At 37.1% G+C, this 21,255-nt stretch overlaps 1 protein-coding gene across 9 annotated transcripts in view; it reads right to left on the bottom strand.

Moving 5' to 3' along the window:
• Nucleotides 1–447: 447 nt before the first annotated feature.
• Nucleotides 448–21,255, bottom strand: part of ZFAND6 (zinc finger AN1-type containing 6) — an 84,792-nt gene continuing 63,984 nt past the window's right edge. For all 9 annotated transcript variants that reach the window (XM_024348982.3, XM_024348983.3, XM_024348984.3 and 6 more), the window contains 5 exon segments: nucleotides 18,327–18,497; nucleotides 16,998–17,106; nucleotides 16,023–16,123; nucleotides 7,532–7,645; nucleotides 448–1,360 (listed from right to left, as the gene is read on the bottom strand). In XM_024348982.3, the coding sequence (XP_024204750.1) occupies nucleotides 1,212–1,360; nucleotides 7,532–7,645; nucleotides 16,023–16,123; nucleotides 16,998–17,106; nucleotides 18,327–18,480 (627 nt within the window). In that variant the 5' untranslated portion in view covers nucleotides 18,481–18,497 and the 3' untranslated portion in view covers nucleotides 448–1,211.

Genomic DNA, 21,255 nt, shown 5'->3' with positions numbered 1-21,255 from the left:
TGTTTTATATGACATTTCATGTTTAAAAACGTTCGGCTACCAAACACATTTGAAAACCACAGGACAAATGATCTTTCAAGGGTCTTTCTACTCCGCAATTCTACAATTGCCCTGCAGTTTGAATTATACTCTTAAAATTTCTCCAATCCTACAAGAAAAAGCTTCTATTAGATGTTAATTGAGTGTGACAGTGTAGAAAAGGGAATCAGACAAGGACTAAAAAATACATTTAAGTAACAGAGAGGAGTGCTTGCCTTTGAAGAAATGCTCAGGTCTTCAACTCAGAGAAATACAAAATTACAATTCATGATCATAAGCTTAGTCACAAATAGATGCAAGACAAATAATGGTAGTTCTCTTACAAAATTAGTAAAGTAGAAAACTAAAAGACCAAAAAATAAAATTAACCACCAGAAAGAATAAGAGAAAAAGTAATACAAGGGAGCATTCTGGTTTTCCTTTTTATTTAATCAAAGACTGGTGAATAAACATAAATACAGCACAATTACTTCAGATCATTCTTCATATTGTATACACACAAACCCATGAACATAATCTGAAAGAAACCTGTAGACAGCAATGAAATGCATACAGCTTTTTCTTCCCTCGCTCAAAAAAAAGTTTAAACACACAAACTTACAATCTCATCAGCACATACTCTCTTGTGACAAATGATTCAGACATAAATAGTGGGTGCAAAGAAACTATATGCTAACATATGAATAACCTTTGTTAATGAAAAAACAGAAGCAGCCATAATGATTAAGATACATTCAGTTACTGATAACTAGTTGTGCCCTAAAGGGCATTATCAAAAGAGAAATCGTGCTGCAGAGAAAAGCGATATATACATACACAATGAGAAAATAAACTGCAAGATTAATGCATGCATGTTTAATACTGGAAAAATCACAGCCCTCCAAAATTTCTGCACGTTTGTTATAAAAGCCCTCTGCACTCAACTAAAATTAAAATGATCTTAAAAGGATAATACTTGTAAAGTTTAAGTCTTCTCAGCCACAGAAATTGCAATGGAAATAAATGTTCAGAGTCATTTTCAAAACAAAACCAAAACAAAACCGAAACAAAAATCTATTCTTCCGATGACATGCAAGATACACTGCTCTACATTCCCAATGACTAGGAAAAAAAAAACCTCAAGTCAATTTTTAGTTTGCAGATGCTCAAGAATTTTGTATTCCAGCAGGAGTTCAAATCTTTTGGATCTTTTCGCCAACAACTACTGGATTTTCTTTTCTGATTTTCTCAGCAGCATCGGCTTTGTAATTGTAAGAGCAATTGTGTACATCTGAGTAACGGTGTACACCACAGTAAACATTTCCACACCGGCATTCAAACCCTGGAAATGGAGTAATACACATACATGAGTTGAAGGATGAAATATTAAGGTCTTTGGCATAATTAATACTGAACAGCACAATATATTTAGGGCAGCAATGTAAACTAAAGAATCATTCTAAATACACTGTCTCACAAACTACATTCTTATTCACTACCTGAGAGCTTCATTTCTTATTCCTATCTACAAACGCAGGTTTGCCCTACAGCAAGTCCTCTGAGCTTGTTTCTTCACCTGTGATACGGCAACAATTACTTCTTAACAAAAACACAGTTGCTAGGTTGAAAATGTAAAACATTTTTCAAATCCAAACACTACGATGTGAGAATAAGCCTACTGTCAGAAGGCAGTCTTGGCATTTATTTAAGAAAGATCAAATAATACCTCTGAAAGAACTGTTAACGAAGAACACAGCTTCGATATTTGCTTTTCTCTGCTAACCTCCAATGGAGATGTGAACTGTACTGCAGTTGAGAGGTAAAGAGCACGGGATCTAGAGCCTGCCTGCCTCAGTGTGAATCTACTTACTAATGAAGGCAAATTAGCCTCTCTGAGCTTGAGTTTCTGCATCTGTAATTTTGGAATAATAGTAAGTAAGGATTAAATGAGGAATGAATTTAATTCTGAACATATGGTAAAACACACAATAAATGCTACTTAATTTTAAGAAAATGCCTGGAGTGAAAACCAAAATCGAGATGTAATGGGTGCAGCCAGTCTTTATATAAAACTGGTCCTGCTCCCCCAAATTAGAATTTTATGGTATGATACAATTGTTGGAAATGGAGCATAGGAATCAATATTTTAAACATTAATATTTGATGTTAACCTCCATTGCCACATTTTTAACTTCAAAGACATATTTGTAACTTCATAATAATGAATGAAAAATGAAGCAAACAGCACATACACATTTTATAGACAGACTGGACAAGATGAAAATTACTAAATCTCACCCTTCTAATCTTGAAGTCTGAGGGTTTGTGAGATTTAGAAAGGCTATCTTTTTTTCTTTTTTTTTTTTGAGACGGAGTCTCACTTTGTCACCAGGCTGGAGTGCAGTGGCATGATCTCGGCTCACCACAATCTCCGCCTCCCGGGTTCAAGCCATTCTCCTGCCTCAGCCTCCCGAGTAGCTGGGATTACAGGTGCACGCCATCACACCCAGCTAATTTTTGTATTTTTAGTAGAGACTGGGTTTCACCATGTTGGCCAGGATGGTCTAGATCTCCTGACCTTGTGATCCGCCTGCCTTGGCCTCCCGAAGTGCTGGGACTACAGGCATGAGCCACCATGCCCAGCCCTAGAAAGGCTATCTTTAATATTAAATATGTATATTTTTAAATGTCTTTTTTTTTTTTTTTGACACAGGGTCTCACTGTCACTCAGGCTGGTATGAAGTGGCGCAATCATAGCTCACTGCAGCCTTGACCTCCTGGGCTCAAGCAATCCTCCCATCTCAGCCTTCTGAGTAGCTGGGACTACAGGCACATGCCATCATGATCAGCTAATTTTTTAAATTTTTTTGTACAGACTGAGTCGCACTATGTAGTCCAGGTTGGTCTTGAACTCCTGGCCTCAGGTGATCCTCCCACCTTGGCCTCCCAGTGCTGGGAATACAGGTGTGAGACACTGCACTGGGCCATGTTTATATTCTTTAAATGTACATGTGCTAAGGTATGGGCAAATCTGAAACATCTTTTTAAATTTTCTCTTTTAAAGATGAGGTCTCATTATGTTGCCCAGGCTGGTCCCGAATTCCAGGCCTGAAGCAATCCTCCCACCTTGGCCTCCCAAGTGCTGGGATTATAGGTGTGAGCCACCATACCTGATCTTGAAGCATCTTTGATATTAAACTCTAACTTCCTTTCTTTTTCATCTCCAAACCATTCCTTAACCAGAAATAATCTTCCTAAAGCAAAGCTCTGCTCAAAATCTTATCTATTCTTTTCTGTAAGTCCAATTTTTATGCAGTGTTCAGCACAGTGCCTGGCACATGGTAAACAATACATTTTGACTATCTATAGCTGCAACTACTTTCCAACTAACCACAGTACAGCTGACCCTTGAAGGATGCCAGATTTAGGCATGCAGACCCCTCTACAAGTCAAAAATCCATGTATAATTTTATGTTCCCTCAAAATTTGAGCTATTAATAGCTTATTAACCAGAAGCTTTACTGGTAACATAGTCGACTAACACATATTTTGTGTTGTATGTTTGTATATTATTAATATATAATGTATTCTTATAATAAAGTAAGCTAGAGAAAAGGAAATGTTATTCAGAAAATCACAAGGAAGAGAAAATATATTTACTATTCATTAAGTGAAAGTCGATCATCATAAAAGTCTTCATCCTTGTCTTTACATTGAAAAGGTAGAAGAGGGGTTGGTCTTGCTGTCTCAGGGTTGGCAGAGGTGGAGAAGGTAAAAGGGGAGGCTGGAGAGGCAGGCATATTTGGTGTAACTTTATGGAAATACAATGTAATTTCTGACTTTTCTGCTTTTTTGTTCTCTAAATTGTTTCCATATGGTACCAATCCTTCTTCCACCATTTGCTTTAGTTTCAGTTCTCGTATCACCGAACGGTCCACGTTGCAAACGAAGTGAAAAGCAGTCTTGAATAATCAGACCCCTTCTGTCAGACTGTCTAGTGTCAATCTGTTTTCTGGCACTGCTTTTTCTCTTTTTCTATGTCTTCTTCCTCACTGTCTGCCAGTGGTTTGGAAGCAGTCATCTCCATCAAGTCATCTTCTGTTAATTCTTCTGATTTGGTGTCTATTAGCTCCTGAGTATCTCCAAGATCCCTATCTTGAAATCCTTAACCCCCAACCTTTCTTGCCATATCCACAATCTCTATCATGATTTCCATCCTGTGAAGTCACGCACATCTGGACAGTTTTCTCCTGCAAAAATTTGTTGTTTCAGGCTTGAGAGCTTTCACATCTTTTTTCTAAACAATAATGGTATCTTCAATGGTATGATGTTCCCTCTATTGGGGTTCTCTTCCATAGCACTGACAATCTTTTCCATAGAGTACCATGTGTAATGAGCCTGAAAGGTCTTTACGACCCCTGACCTAGAGGCTGAATTAGAGATGCTTTTCTGGGGGCAAGCATTTATCACTTCGACGCCTTCAGTGCTGAACTCATGAGGTTCTGGGTGGCCAGGGGCATTGTCCAATATCAAAACAACTTTAGGCCAGGAGCTGTGGCTCGTGCCTGTAATCCCAGCACTTTGGGAGGCTGAGGTGGACGGATCACCTGCGATCAGGAGTTTGGGACCAGTGTGGCCAACAGGGCGAAACCCCGTCTCTACTAAAGATACAAAGAAATTAGTTGGGCATGGTGGAGTATGCCTGTAATCCCAGCTACTAGGGAGGCTGAGGCAGGAGAATCGCTAGAACCCAGGAGGAGGAGGTTGCAGTGAGTGGAGAGTGCGCCACTGCACTCCAGCCTAGGCGAAAAGAGTGAAACTCCATCTCAAAAAAAAAAAAACCCAACAACTTTGAAAGGCAGTCTCTTACTAGCAAGGTACTTTCTGATTTCAGGGACAAAGCATTTATGTAACCAATCACGAAAAAGGGTTCATATTGTTTAGGCGTTCCTGTTGTACAACCAAAAGATTGGCAGCTGGTGTTTATCTTTTTCCCTTCAAGACTCGGGTTAGCAGCTTTATAGGTAACGGCAGTTCTGATCATAAACCCAACTGCATTTGCGCAAAACAGTAAAGTTAGACGATCTCTTCCTGTCTTAAGTCCTAGTATTCACTTTTCTTCCTTAGATCTTTGTGACCTTTTTCTTCCAGAATAGGGCACTTCTGTCTGCATTAAAAACTTGTTCAGGCAGATACTCTTTCTCCAACAACTTAATATAGTTTGGGAACTTTCTTAATAGTTTGGGAACCTACTGCCTCTTTTCTGGCAGAAGCTGTTTCTCCTGTTATTTTGACTTTTTTTAAGCCAAACCTTTTTCTAAAATTACCAAACCGGCCAGGTGTGGCGGTTCCAGTCTATAATCCCAGCATTTTGGGAGGCTGAGGTGGGTGGATCACCTGAGGTCAGGAGTTTGAGACCAGCCTGGCCAACGTGGTGAAACCCCGTCTCTACTAAAGAAATACAAAAATTAGCCGGGCGTGGTGGCACACACCTGTAATCACAACTACTTGGGAGGCTGGGGCAGGAGAATTGCTTGAACCCAGGAGGCGGAGGTTACAGTGAGCCGAGATAGTGCCACTGTACTCCAGTCTGGATGACAGAGCAAGACTCCATTTCAAAAAAAAAAAAAAAATCAAACCATCCTTTGCTGGCATTAAAGTCTCCAGCTTTAGAATCTAAAAGCTGTGATATAATGACTTCACTTTTTTCTTGAATCATAGTATGCTTTTTTTATAGCAATCCTGCACCCATATAAAAGCTGCATTGTCAATACAAAATAAAAAGGTATTTCATAAAAAAGTACAAAGTTTTTGTGCCTGCTGGCATAGCTGCAGAGATGGCTTCACAAATTTCTTTTTTTTTTTTAAATAACAATAGTCCTTACACTGAATTCATTTATCCTGAAATGGCAGACATCATTCATTTTTCTTGAAATGGCAGAATAGCAGCTGCAGACATTAATCTATGGTACATACCAAGCAATTCAACTTTTTCTTGTAATGTCAGACTTTTCTCTTCTTCTTGGGAGCACTTCCAGTATCACTAGTGCTAGTGATATCACTTTATACGAGTCTTATGGTATTATTCAAAGTTTACAGTATTGCATTAAACACGATGAAAAATACATGAGAACCACAGAGATTACCTTTTACTGTGGTAGGCAATTTACTACAGAGACAAACTGCTGAAACAGAGGTGATCAGTGCCGATTAAAATGCGTGGCATTTTAAGTGGATACTTGCAGCACCTGAACTCACTGCAATAGCAATAGGAGGTGGCTATGAAATTATTAGAGAAGTACAGTACATACTACAGTAACTTTTTGCCACTATCACTTAATACTGCATCTGTACATTTGTTTACATTTCTCTTGACTATGAATGGCTTCATGTATGATCTGCATATTGTATAGGCAAGTTTTGATAAAATTTTAATTTTTATAATAGATTTGTGCATATTCTGTGGTCGTAAATGATAAAATACACAAGTATCTACACGTTTTATACATTCAAGACATGCCTAACTCTTCTTAATTAAAAAAATATATTTCTAGGCTATACAGTTCATCTGTGAGTTTTTTCCAATTGCTGCAAATCTCCAAAAAATTTTCCAATGTATTAGAAAAAACTCTAAGTGGACCCCTACAGTCCCATGTTGTTCAAGAGTCAACTGTATATGTTTTTAGTCTTATTTCTTCATTCCTGTTGGACTGCAGTACACAACACTCTTGTTCACGTATTATGTGCTATACAGCGACATTCCCCTATTCATGGTCCCTGCACATGCCCTATTCATTTTCTTCAAGTTATTCTTTCTGCCTGAAATGCCCCTATTTCCATCAGTTATAAGTCCTACTCACTGTTCAAGACACACTGAAACATTCTGCCTTCATGGTCCTTTCCTTGCTGGGCCTCTAAGAACCACCATTTTAAAATGTAAATTAGTTACTCTCATCCCTGAATTCCCAGAGCAATCTGACTGCACTTCATGTACTTTCTTTGCTAAATGCTTTTGAACATTTCTTTCTCCCTCCCACCACCATCTGCATCTGATAGCTATGTTACAGTAGCCAACATATATTAATTACTTACTGTGTGGCAGCACTGGGCTAACTGCTTACATGTCTTAACTCGCTGAACCCACACAACAACGTATGATTAGCCCTATTTTATATATAGAAAGTACTTCCAGTTTACCAAGTACTTCAAAATATTCTCTCCTTAAAAGCAGGAGACACATCTTTGACCTTTCACAGAATCTGGCACACTAACCTTATTTGTCTAATACTTCTAAATTCAACTGAAATAAAACTTTTTTTAAAAAAGCTATTCATTTCACTTTTAGGTGTATAATCAAAGCTATTTTTATTTCCTTAAGAAAATTCAGAAGGTGAAGTATATCCAATATTAACTCTCAAGGCAACAGGAACAATCTTAATTGAAGTCAATAATAGTAAGCTATGCATTATTATAAAACATCATTTTAATTTTAAACATTTGATTTGGTCCTTACCAGTAAGTCCCACTTTCTTCCTGCACATGAAACAGCGATTCTTTTTTTGTTTCGGTTTTTCAAGAGACTTGCTTTGCTCTTCAGATGGCTGCTGTGCCGTGTCTGATACTGAAGCTGACAAAAATACGAAGGTGGCAAAATTTAATTATTCTGTAAGATTTTGCTATTCTTCATCCCACCCTCCCTAGTCTATTATTCAGAGGATACTGAGGAATTTATTAGCACAGAAAACTAGTCATTAAATTACAAAGTTGTTTACAAAAATATGACCCCTTTTTGTTAAATGTATGTATATATGCATGTAGAAAATAATCTAGAATATGTAATGATATGTTAGTGGTTTTATAGACTTTCTTCTTTAGGTTTTAACTGTACTTTCTAATTTTTCTAGTAACTACAAATTTAATCAATAAAAGGCACATAAACAAATACTACTTGAATATTCTAAGGGAGTGTGCAAGACAATAGCCATATGCATAGTTCTTAATATTGTTCGGGGTCAGAATGACATAGGTCTCTCAGAGAACGAGGAGGGAAAAGGTGAAACCAAGATTCTGTGGAATATTAAGTATGTTTAAAGTTCCCAGAATGTTTCACATAAAAGCACTTTAAATGTTAGAAATAAGGCAAATTGAAGCAAAGAAGCTTTAAAATGTTGTAAGATAATAAGTTGATGCATTTATGTATGGAAACCAAAGCCAGATTTACCAAGATTCGGGTTAAATTACTACTCTGAAATCTTAACATGCCTCCCTCCAGTTGCTAACCACTCTAGCCCTCATGAATGCTGTCGCCAGAGTCAGAATCATATAATATGACCTTGCAGACGTGACATTTTGCTCTAAAATGGTGGAATTTGCCATGGATCAAATTCTTAACCTCTCCAGTTTTATCCCCAACTAGACTTTCCCCAGGGATCCACTGCTCCATTAATCTACACTGGGAATATGCCACGTACCTTTGCTCACACTTCTTAGAATCTATTCCAAAGGGTTTCCTTTTTCCCCATTTGATCTAGGTCCTCTTCTTTTTCAAGACCAAGGTCAAATACCCTTTCCTTGTCTCAATTCTCTGTAGCTTCTCACTCTAATTTTCCTTAACACCTTTTCCAAATACTGGGCACCTCACGAGTTCCCTCTTCAATCCATGCTTCACACATTGCATCCAATCATCTGCCTTAAGTGAAAATCTAATGGTGTTCCCTCTGATGTTTAGAATTCCTCAATGGCTCCCAACTACCCCCCAGGATAAAGCCCAGAGGTCCTTCATGATTTTCTTCATCCTTCTTTCTCTAGCCTCATCTCTCACTATTCCTCAACAGTACTCCATGATTCAGCCATACTGAAGGACTTGCAGTTTCCCTGGACATATCAAACTCTCTTTTGCCTCTGGGCTCTTGTATAAGTTGTAGTTTCCACACAAAATACTCTTTCTATGCCCCTCCTGTCCCTCTTTTTATCAGGCTAACTCTAACTTGTTTTTCTTGTTTAAGCTTATATAATCAGCTCTTCCTCCACTGCCTCTCCAACAACCTTGGGGTGGGAAAGCCTATGTATAGCACTTTTCATATTAAAATTCCCTCATTGGCTTAACCTGGTTTAACTTTGAATTCTTTGAGGGGAGACATTGGTCCTATTTATCCCATTATCAGTGCCTATCCCAGGGTCTCCAACCACATAGCAGACATTCGACAATAAGTATCTGTTGAACTGAATTACTTACCTATTTTATTTATGTGCCTCATTTCCCCAACTACTCCGTAAGGCCATTGAGAAGGATGGTTACCTTATTCCCCATCTGAACCTCCAGTCCTATCACAGTGAACTACACATTGTAATACATGCTCAAACATCTGCTGTGATTCTAACCTGCTTATGCTACCATCATTATCTCGTATTTTAACAAAAGATGACAAAAGGCAGAATACCACAAACAAGTAAATATGTGCTAATGACAAACTCTATAGCATGTTACTCCACTCAGACATGCTGAAACCAGACAGGAGACAGTTCTATTAATAATACTGTGAACATATTATTTTTGAAACAATATAGACACATCAAACCTTTTATTTTCAATGAATAAATATCCCTAGAATGTAAGCTCCAAGAGGGCAGGGGCTGAATGTCTTGTTTACTGTTTATCTCCAGCTCCTAGAACAGTATCAGATAAGCCTATCTGGCTATGCATATAGACTCAAAAACCGCTTAACTTGCAATCAGAAATGAACCTACAGTATTTATTGGTTTTCAAACCTGTAAGCCATAATATCTAACCTGTTCTCCAGAAAAATTCAAAAAAACCCATTTAATGGCAGTAACATTATCACAAGATTATAGTTTTTAACAAAACTGGTCTAACTACTGAGACACAAATTTGAATGGGATCTGGAAAGGGAGAAGAGTGAAAATACATCTATCTTCTATGCATACAAACGCTACTGCATATCTCAAAAGACATTTCACAGTACTAACCCTAAAGCCCCAAAGAAGGCCAATGGTTTCTTTTTAACTGAGGCAAATGCAGTCTTTTAAGTGAAGGATCAGAAGGCTATCTAAAAGCTTATATGCTATAGCTCAAATGTGGGACCAATAAATGTCGCTTATATACCCATGAGGCTAAGGTAACCTCAGCTTACTTGAAACTAATAGCTGACAACCTGAATTTCAACAGTCACCAAATGAATTCACGGACAAGATGATATAGTACTATTAATTTTAAAAGTCTATGATTCCCAGAAATCATCCTGTTTCCTCAGTTTTTATGTGAGTTTTAAGACCAAGGAATACCTTATCAACTTCCAAACAACCTTTCTAGCTTTAGTTTCAACATATAACTGCCTGAACTGATCACTTCAGCAAACAGTCTTTTCACTCTTCCTCAAATTTCATTTTTCCTACCTGTATGCGTTTGCACTCACAAGTTATCCTCCAGCAAAAGCCCTCTTCACTGTCTTGGGGTGGTGGGGAGATTTCACATACCATAAAATTCACTCTTTAAAGTATACAATTCAGTGGTTTTTATTATATTCACAAGGTTATAAAACTATTACCACTACCTACTTTCAGAACATTTAAGTCACATTAAGGGAAAACTTTGTACTCATTAGCAATTACTCCCCACTTCCCACGGTTTCTGGCAACCACTAATCTTTCTGTATGACCAGCCTATTTTAGACATTCTATATAAATAAAATCATACAACATGTAGCCTTTTGTACCTAACTTCTTTTATTCAGCATTTTTTCAAGGATCACTCATACTGTGGCATGTATCAGAATTTCCTTCCTCTTTGTGACTGAATATTCTACTGTACGGATATACCACATTTTTTTTTATCCAATGATCTATTTACAGCCATCTGAGTAGTTTCTATTTTTTATTATACATAATGCTGCTACGAACACTCGTGTACACGTTTTTGTGTGGACATATGTTTTCAATTCTCCTGGCAATCAGGAGAAAAATGCTGGGTCATATGACAATTATTTTTAATTTTTTGTGGAGCTAGGAGATTGTTTTCCAGAGTATCTGGCACCATATTACACCCCCACCAAGGCAGGAGGGCTCCAATTTTTCTACATCCTTGACAATACTTTGTTATTGATTAGAGCCATCCTAGTGGGTATGAAGTGGTGTCCCATGACTTCCATTTCCCTCATATCTAATGATGTTGAGCATGGTTTGTTTTTTTTTTTTTTTGAGATGTTTTGCTCTTTTGCCCAGGCTGGAGTGCAGTGGCACAATCTCAGCTCACTGCAACCTCCACCTCCCAAGTTCAAGCAATTCTCCTCTGCCTCAGCCTCACAAGTATCTGAGACTACAGGCGCATGCCATCACACCCAGCTAATTTTCGTATTTTTAGTAGAGATGGGGTTTCACCATGTTGGCCAGGCTGGTCTCCAACTCCTGACTTCAGGTGATCCCACCTCCCAAAGTGCTGGGATTACAGATGTGAACCACCGCACCCGGCCCTGTTGAGCATCTTTTCATGTGTTTACTGGAAACTTGTATATCTTTTCTGGAGAAATGTCTACTCAAATCCTTTGCTTATTTTTAAAAATGGGTTTTCTATTGTTGAATTGTAATTATTTATATATCCTTATCACATATATGATTTGAAAGTATTTTTTCTCTCATTCTGTAGGCTGGTTTTCCACTCTTTTATTTTTTGAGAGAGGGTCTTGTTCTGTGACCCAGACTGAAGTGCAGTGGTGCGTTAATGGCTCACTGCAGCCTCAACATCCCAAGCTCAAGTGATCCTCCCACCTCAGCCTCCCTACCCAGTAGCTGGGACTACAAGGGTGCACCACCACACTCGGCTATTTTTTGTACAGATGGGGTTTTGCCATGTTGCCCAGGCTGGTTTCAAACTCTTGAGCTCAAGTGATCTGCCCACCTTGGCCTCCCAAAGTGCTGGGATTACAGGCATAAGTCATTGCGCCTGGCTGTTTTTCCACTCTTTTAAGCAAAAATCTTTATTTTGATGTAGCTCAATTTATCTATATTTTCTTTGGTTGCTTGTGGTTAAGGTGTCACATCTAAGAAACCACTGCCTAAACCAAGATCACAAAAATTTATACCTGCTTTAAGAGTTTTATAGTTCTCTTATATTCGTTTTAGGTCTTTGATGTATTTCGGGTCAATTTTTGCATATGGTATGACATAGGAGTCCAATTCATTCTTTCGAATGTGGATATGAAGTTGTTCCTGCATCATTTGTTTAAAAGATTATTCTTTTCCCATCAAATGATTTTGGCACCATTGTTGAAAGTCAATGGCCCATAAATATAATAACAGTTTATTTCTGGACTCTCAATTTTTTATTCCACTTACCTTTATGACTATCCTCATGCCGGTACAACATAGTCTTGATTACTGTAGCTTGTACTCAATTTTGAAGCCAGGAACTGTTAGTCCTCCAACTTTGTTATTTTTCAAGATACCTTTGGCTATTCTCACTCATTGTTTAGAATCAGAAGAAATGCCTGATTTTTTAAACCCATACAGCTTTCCTAAATCAGTCCAAAGAGACTGTCCCCCTCTGATTTTTCTGAACCAATGATTTGACAATTCAACTTCGTATAAAGTCAGAAACCTTTATACGAAAGTAGGAAAGAGCCTGAGAATTCTAGTTCATCCTGTCACTAAGCACAGCATTCCTCTCTCTATATGGTCTCTAACATCAACTCATCTTTCCTAGAATGCTTCAGTGATGTAGACCTTACCATCTTAACATATGACATCATTCGAGTGTTGGAAAGCTTCAAAATTCTCTCTTACTCTAGGCCTCCTACAACTCCCAAATCACTTGGGCAATATAAAGAATATCTTCTGCAGCTTACAAGCTCATCCAACCTCCATTATCTCAGTATCTTTTAATACCCTGTAAGAGGGACATTCTTATTCTCTTTTAAGAGTAATGAAAGTAAGGCTCAGTGAAGTTAAGCAGGCATATCAAGATAGGAAAATAGAACTTATGAATCCAAATTCAGTATTTTTCTACTATGACCCAAGATCTGAGGGACTAAGAGGTTGACCAAATTTAAGCATATTCTTCAACAGTTTTAGAGTGTACCAAAATGCTTAAAGTAGTTCTTTTAAAAGCTAGCATTTGTGAACTGGAAATTTGACTTATACTCCTGAGTGACACTATATAAGTAAGGTACTGCTATATTTTTAAATCAAAAAGAACAACTAAGAAACATGCTTCAATATGCTAAATTCTCAACGAAACATAAAAATTCTTCAGAGCCATGTGGCCAATATGAAAGCAGTACCACCCACTTGGTGGCAGCATATCCTAATTATAAGCAGAATACCTGTAGAGAAAAAGTTGTTCTGAATGTTCCAATTACAAAATGTTACAAACTTCTGGCTTAGACATATAGCTGCTACTCATATACCTTCTTCCATTTGGGATGGTTTTCCTATCTACATAAAATTTCCCTTGAGGGAAGCATATGGAGTGAGGAAGAAGAAAACTGATACCTGGGTAGTTTGCTAAACCAGTTGATCCTACCCTGAGAACTGAGGGAGACGTATGTGTTAACAGGAATACACATATCCACATCCTAGTCCAACAAGCTCCACGACTGTCTAATCATAAGAATACTGGCCTCTATAAGTTAGGTCCCTGGATTCCAGTTCCAGCTCTTATGACCATATGACTGACTCAAAGAGACTTTTTCTCTCTGTCTCTTTTCATCCATCTATTAAATAAATGGAAAAAAAGTTATTTGAATTTGATCAATAGGGAAATCGCAATTGCATGTAAGTGTATATGAGTGTGTGCACATACAGAATATACACGTACATATATACAAACATACATGTTTATATTTGTGTATGTTTATAATAAAAAGGGTATTCTTAATTCAATAATATGTTAAAAATTTTTTTAAACTAGGTTGTTAAGAGATTTTACATACCGGAACCTAATCCTCCTCTCTTAAAACTGAGATGAAACTTATACCTAATTTATCAAAGATTTGCTGCTGATATTATGAATGCTAAGTTTTTTAAAGGTACTTACAAGTTAATACTGGTTTAACCTAAAAGTCATTCAAATCATGTATGAAAAATGGGGCCTATACAATTTCTCCTAATATGGCATCAGGACCACCTTTTGAAGTGATATACTCAGGGCTAAGTGGAGAAAACGGTATTGCTTTCCATACACCACAAATGGAAACACTTTTATAAATAAATGGTATAAAAACACTTCCTATGTATTATGATAGTTCACCAATCTATGACCTTTATTCTTTGTCAAACTTCTGTAAGTACTATTGTATTCTTAAGCTTTATACATTTTTTTCACTGCCAACATTCTGAATTTTTTTTTTTTTTTTTTTTTGAGACAGAGTCTTGCTCTGTCGCCCAGGCTGGAGTGCAGCGGCGCCATCTCGGCTCACCGCAAGCTCCGCCTCCCAGGTTCATGCCATTCTCCTGCCTCAGCCTCCCCAGTAGCTAGGACTACAGATGCCCACCACCACGCCCAGCTAATTTTTTGTATTTTTAGTAGAGACAGGGTTTCACCGTGTTAGCCAGGATCGTCTCAATCTCCTGACCTCGTGATCCACCCGCTTCAGCCTCCCAAAGTGCTGGGATTACAGGCGTGAGCCACCGCGCCCAGTCTTTCCCTTATTTCTTTAAAAAGATTCCTCATTTCTGCCCTTCCTTAAATTTTCTGATGTAACTAAGAAATAAGAATTATTCATTTAAAACATTTATGAATTTATCACAATATGCTAGATGGGACTAGAATATTTACGTTGACCACACAGAATATTCTTTTGTTACAGCAAAATCTACACAAACAAGCAAACTGGTTCAAGTATTTGCTGGGTATGAAAAAAAGCAAGAGGAACTACCTAGCTTATTTAAATTTGTTTATTTAATTCTTGAGACCGGGGGTGGGGGATTTGCTCTGGTGCCCACCCAGGCTGGAGTGCAGTGGCACGATCATAGCTCACCGCAGCCTGAATTCCTGGGCTCACGCAATCCTCCCACGTCAGCTTCCTGAGTAGTTGTGACTACAGGTATGTGCCGCCTCACCTGGCTAATTTTTTGTTGTCCAGGCTAGTCTCAAACTCCCAGACTCAAGCGATCCTCCTGCCTTAGCCTCTCAAGTAGGTAGGGATTATAGGCACAAGCCACTGTGCCCGGCCTAAATTAAAAATTTAGCCAACTTAAACTAGGATTGGCAGATGTATCTGTTACCATCATGTGAACACCATGTGCAATGAAGTTTCACTGGTAAATCATCTCACAGGCAGAATGACACACTGCTCTTCATTAGGCTTATCTTTCCAGAGATCCTTCCTTGTTACCATGTTATTTCCACACACTGCTAGAATACAACTAATTAAGCAGAGATTATTTAATAGCCTCCAAAATGGCCTACTCCGCATTCTCTCTCCCTACTATGAAAGCCTTCATACAAATTTTAAAGTCTTCCTAGATCACTTTGAGCTTCATAATGGGGATATGAAGAGCATGGGCAAGACATGATAGATACCATGCTGTGAATACGAGCAACTGAATGTGACTATTGCATACATGGGGAAGAAGAAAGGAGAACTGCCAGGCAAGATGGACACAGTCTCTCAGATAATGAGTCAAAACACAAAAGAAAGAGATGCCCCTCAAACCAGCAGCCCCAGTTTTCTTAGAGAGTAGTATATAGACTGAACCAGCCAAAATAGTAAAAGAGAACAGTATAACACTGCCACACATTCATTTAATTGTATTTTCCAAACTAAACAAATTTTGAATTTGCAACGTTTATGCTGATGATAAAATTACATGTAAGTGTGAAATGGCTCCCCAACATGTTAATTAAATACTTAAAGATATAAAGTATTGTGTTCTTAGGGAAAACAGAAAAATATGTATTTTAAGCTGGCAATTTTTTTATACATGCACCTAGGATAGCGTCTGGCCTATAATACTCAAATAACAAAATACACGCTAGTTCATATACAAACCCTGCACATCTTCTGTTTCAGGTACTGCTTTGTCCACAGATGTACTGTCCAATTGAGAAGATGCTACAGATTCTGATAAAAGTGACTGATTTGATACAGGGCTAGAAAAGCAAAATATTTCATTTTAAAAGGTGATCTCTACACATGAACATTAATGTGACACAGTAAGAGTTCAACATATCTAAGTAGATGATTAAGTTGAGAACACAGACATACTTTTTTTAAATAACTTAAACATAATCATAGAGCTTTAAAACTAGAGACCAATTTGGACCAGAATTTTACTGCCTTGGAAACAAAGCAACAGTGTATATGTCCTTTGTGTATTTCAAGTACCACATGAATTCACTAAATGAAAACTAGCATGATAAAGACATGCTTAAAGAACCCTAAGACAAAGCTGTAAATGATATTCTGGCATAGCAAAACTGAACATCTCCTATCATGAACTGGAAAAAAGGAACCCCAGTGTAGGAACTTAATATATTGGTTCCTAAAAGCAGAATAAAAATGAAACCAGTATTGCTGTATGCAGGCTTCTAAATGATGTGACTTCAGAGTTAAAAAATATATATATACACATTACAATATAAACAAATGAGTACTACATCATGATATTAAACAAAGATAATCTGTGACAAGAGTGTATTTTTTTAATACACGGTAGTAATACTTGCAGAATAAGACTAACATTTCACTTAACATGCTTCCAAAGGACTTCAGGAGTAGGTCAGGATATATTATGAGAAAGAAAAAGATGCCTGAAAAAGAAATCTAAGACTTAAACGATAACCCCCGATCCCTCAAGGTAAAAGCAAGAAATTGCTTTTTCTAATTAGTTATAATCAGACAGATAAAATTTTAGGCCAGTTAATCTAAAAGTAGCTTTACATAGTTTTCCTTATTAATCAAACACAGAATATACTCTTTAGTTTTTATTAGCATTCTCATTAGAATTCAGAGACTACATCTTACCTGGGCTGCATAGATGAAGATGTAGAGTCTAATGTTGACTGGGCTTCTGGGACACTGCCATCTGTGCACTGAACTGGTAAAGATTCAGACAGACTACTGACAGAGGTTGCTGTAACAGTACCACATTTCGTATTAGTGATTCTATATGCTCAGCAGTCTAAGACCTTATCTAAAAAAATCAAAATCCATTTTCCACAGAACACAGTATAGAGATTTTCTTTTAATATGTAGTATGTTGGTTCATTATTTTTAGTTAAAAATTTTTCAACGGTTTGCCAGTGAAAAATATGTTAATTTTAAACCAAGAAGGAAACCATCTATAAATTGTATACATTAATAAACTCCTATTTCTTAGGACTGAATAGCACCCAAGCCCAAATGCTTTAATTCAAAAACATCTTCCAAGTACTAGAGTACAAATGAGATATTTAAATAAGATGACATAGCAGTGAAGAATATAGGTTCAGAATTAAAATCTATGCTCAGTACATTAGGTTATAAATGTAGATGATGACTTAATTTTAAAACAATTTATACTCATTTGATCTTAGCCTTAAGCAAATTTGGAGTTTTGGTAAAATGGTTGTAGGTTTTGGCTTGAACAGAAACAGACAAGATCTCACACACAATATTAAATGAACTAAGTAATAGCCTACACTTTCATTAACCACAAAAATCTATACATGCAGGCATTAACCTACATGAGATCTATCCTAAACGAATACACTGAACACTTTCCTTTTTGCAAAGCTTATACTTGGAATCCGCATGATCCTTCTTACACAAGTACTGAAACAAAAGACCACCTCAATTCCAAGAATATCCTTTGACACAAAAAGGCATAAAAAACCCTAGTGAACTGGGGTTGAACATCCCTTACTATGAGTTAATCCACGATACTCCTCCTTCCTAATGGAGTAAAGCTTCCTCTCAAGTCCACTGAGCTGTGGTTATCAATAATCCACTCCTTCCTTCAACAACTACTTGAGCTGTAAGTCACACCAGATAAAAGAACAAAGGTTCTTTTATCACTCTCTTCCCTTACTTTCCAAGATACTTGAGGTGTCCTCTCTATTTTAATAAAGTAATAGAATTCCACAGCCACAGAAATAAGATTATGGTATGAATTTACAGTATTTTCAATGAGTGATGATACTCATTCCTAACTCCTCACTACTGATTATAATCACAATGTGTAATGAGAAATTTTACTGATATGAATATGGTAATATAAATACAATGTGAGAGCAGAAAAAGGTATTGGATATACCGAAATAGCCACTTGTATTTCAATTATGCATATAGATGGGTTTTACTAGAATTACTTACCAGGTGGGCTTATTCTACCATTACTACTATTCTGTCTTTGAAGATGTTCTTTATAGCATACTGAACACATGCCATTTGTACGAGGGTTTCCATAAAATCCACAGCCAGTGGAACAAAGCATAGGCACTTGGCTGTGATTAGTTTCTTGAGCCATGTTCCTCAGTTGCACACCTGAAAATTACATAAAATTAGCAAAGAACTCAGACACATAACTTCCAATCACACATTATCCAAAACTGCTTTTATATGATAAAGAAAAAAACCCACATATATCAAACTATTCTACGTAACTGTCCCAAGACATAGGGCGAAAAAGGAGAGAAAAATATAAAAACCAAAAGGACACACACTGAACTTTTTATCTCCTACCCACTCTACATAAGCCAAGTCTGTACAGGCTCAGAAAGTATAAAGAACTCCTAGAGAAAGAAATCTGTTTTGAAGACTCTACCCCCAGAAGGTTAAGGATAACTTATTAAGTCTAGCTCAGTTTGGACCCTCCTAGTATTAAGAGATATACATTATAAGTTTTGATGTATGTTATACTATCTAATTTCTAAGCATTTAAACTTTTGCTGGAAGTTCATGTGCTAATGTGCGTTATTTATTCTGTTTCAAAAGCATTTCACATAGTATCATTTCTGGTGAAGATATGGAGAACTCGGCTGAATGCTTGTAAAATGATAATAAATTGGTTCAATCTTTTTGGAAAGCAAGTTAGCAATTCACTTCAAGAACCCTGTAAAAGACAAATATTGCTATCTGAACCAGTCATTCCCCTTTAAGGGTCTTCAACAAAATGACTAGAGTATAATCAGAAAAAGAATAATAAAATATAAGGGATGTGCTTCACAGTGTTATTTATAATTTTTATAAACTGACAATAACATTAGAATGTATGTAGTTTTTTTAAAAAAAGCATGATATATAAATGACAAAAGTTATGCAGTCATTAAAAATATTTTAGAATACTTTTTGATTGAGGGAAATACCGATGATAAATGAAAAGGCATAATATGAAATGCGTATACTATATTTTGCCAAGTAGGAAAAAAGGAGCACCCATTAATCATCAAAAAGGACAGTAATGAGCATATCCCAGGATGGTGAAGCTAGTGTTTTTCCCTGATTTGTACCTTTACTTTTTAAATTTTCTAAAATGAAAATATTACTTGCATAATTGGTGGAAATTTTTATTTTTTTAAGTATTTATAACTAAAAAATACTAAAAACTAACAGGACAGAGGCATTAGTCAGACAGGCAAGTGATGCTGGGACTGAGGGAATTGTTTGGGAACCACATGAAAGCAATAATCAATTACAGCAGATGGAAGAACCCCATGTGCCATTTCTCCCATAAAGCAACTGGTTCTTTGGCATGAATAACATGACAGAAGGTACTAACGGGCTCTCTTTCTTATTAAAAAACAACAATCTCCTAAGTGAAGGTTACTCCGAAATGGGTGTATATGTATTACAGATGAGTCTATTTCAAAGATCATGAAGAATGAGACTAACCAAAGAAGGGAAATGTTTTGCCACTGAAATTTCCTTGAACTGGTAAACACCCAAGGAAAGCATTCACAGTTTACTGTTAGCAACTTGATTTCTCTTCCCCTACATTATCTGAAGACTGTTGATGGGTAGTGAGGATTTATACGTATTTCAGAACCAAGAGCAATAATGCACTTGACTGAATTATGATGCAGGCTTAGCATCTGCCTTTAAAAAAAAAAGTCCTAAAACTGTTGAGAATAGTTAAACCTTTAGCCTATGAACACAATTTGGGATTTTGGCAAGCATCTTTCTTATTCCATGATGACAAGTCATTTCAGAATCCCACCTTTGCCACCTTTCTTTTTATAAATGCTACTTTAGAACCCTCTTTCTTCTACAGCCCTGTAAAATATATACATATGTATATATACATACATACACACACACATATCACATTAAAAAATAATCAGTATAGAAATGCTAATGTCAAATATTTTTGGGTTTTTCCCCTTTTTTGCCTATTTTATGAAGAATACTGGTCTGCAGCTTTCTTTATGTTTATCTGATTTTGGTATCAGGGTAATTGCTCAAGGTCCTGTAGCTAATTAATAAGTGATGGAGGCCGGGCACGGTGGCTCACAAGGTCAGGAGATAGAGACCATCCTGGCTAACATGGTGAAACCCCATCTCTACTAAAAATACAAAAAAATTAGCCGGGTGTGGCGGCGTGTGCCTGTAGTCCCAGCTACTTGGGAGGCTGAGGCAGGAGAATCGCTCGAACCTGGGAAGGCGGAGGTTGCAGTGAGCCGGGATCACACCACTGCACTCCAGCCTGGGCAACACAGTGAGACTCCGTCTCAAAAATAAATAAATAAATAAAATAAGTGATGGAGCTGGGATTCTATGTATATATATGTGTGTATATATACATACACGTATATATAGTATGTATGCATATACGTATATACATACATATATACACACACGCACATATATATACATACACACACACACACACCCACACACACTCAATTCAATACCTGGATTGAATCCCAGCTCCATCACTTATTAAGTTGTCAATGATTCTCAAAGTATGGTTCACATACCCCTATAGAGGTCAAAATTGTTTTCATAATAATACTAGTGAGTTATTTGCCTTTTTCACCATATGGACAAATGCTGCTATAGCAATTGTGGGGGAAAAAAAATAGATGAAGCCTTATCAAGGAGCCAAATCAAAGCAGTGGCACCCAACTGTACTAGTAGTCAACTCTTCATCATCATGCTCTCACAGTAAAAATTGTTAATTTTACTAAATCTTGACCCTGAATACACATCTTAACATTTTACATGACAAATCGGGAAGCATGCATGAAGCACTCCTGTTGTGTAAAGAAGTATGAAGACTGAAGAAAAAGCACCGTGCAACTGT

Source organism: Pan troglodytes, chromosome 16 (genome assembly GCF_028858775.2).
Source record: "Pan troglodytes isolate AG18354 chromosome 16, NHGRI_mPanTro3-v2.0_pri, whole genome shotgun sequence".
Classification (NCBI taxonomy): domain Eukaryota; kingdom Metazoa; phylum Chordata; class Mammalia; order Primates; family Hominidae; genus Pan; species Pan troglodytes.
The sequence above is the reverse complement of the archived record's forward strand: the minus strand, read 5'-3'. Positions and strand labels throughout refer to the sequence as shown.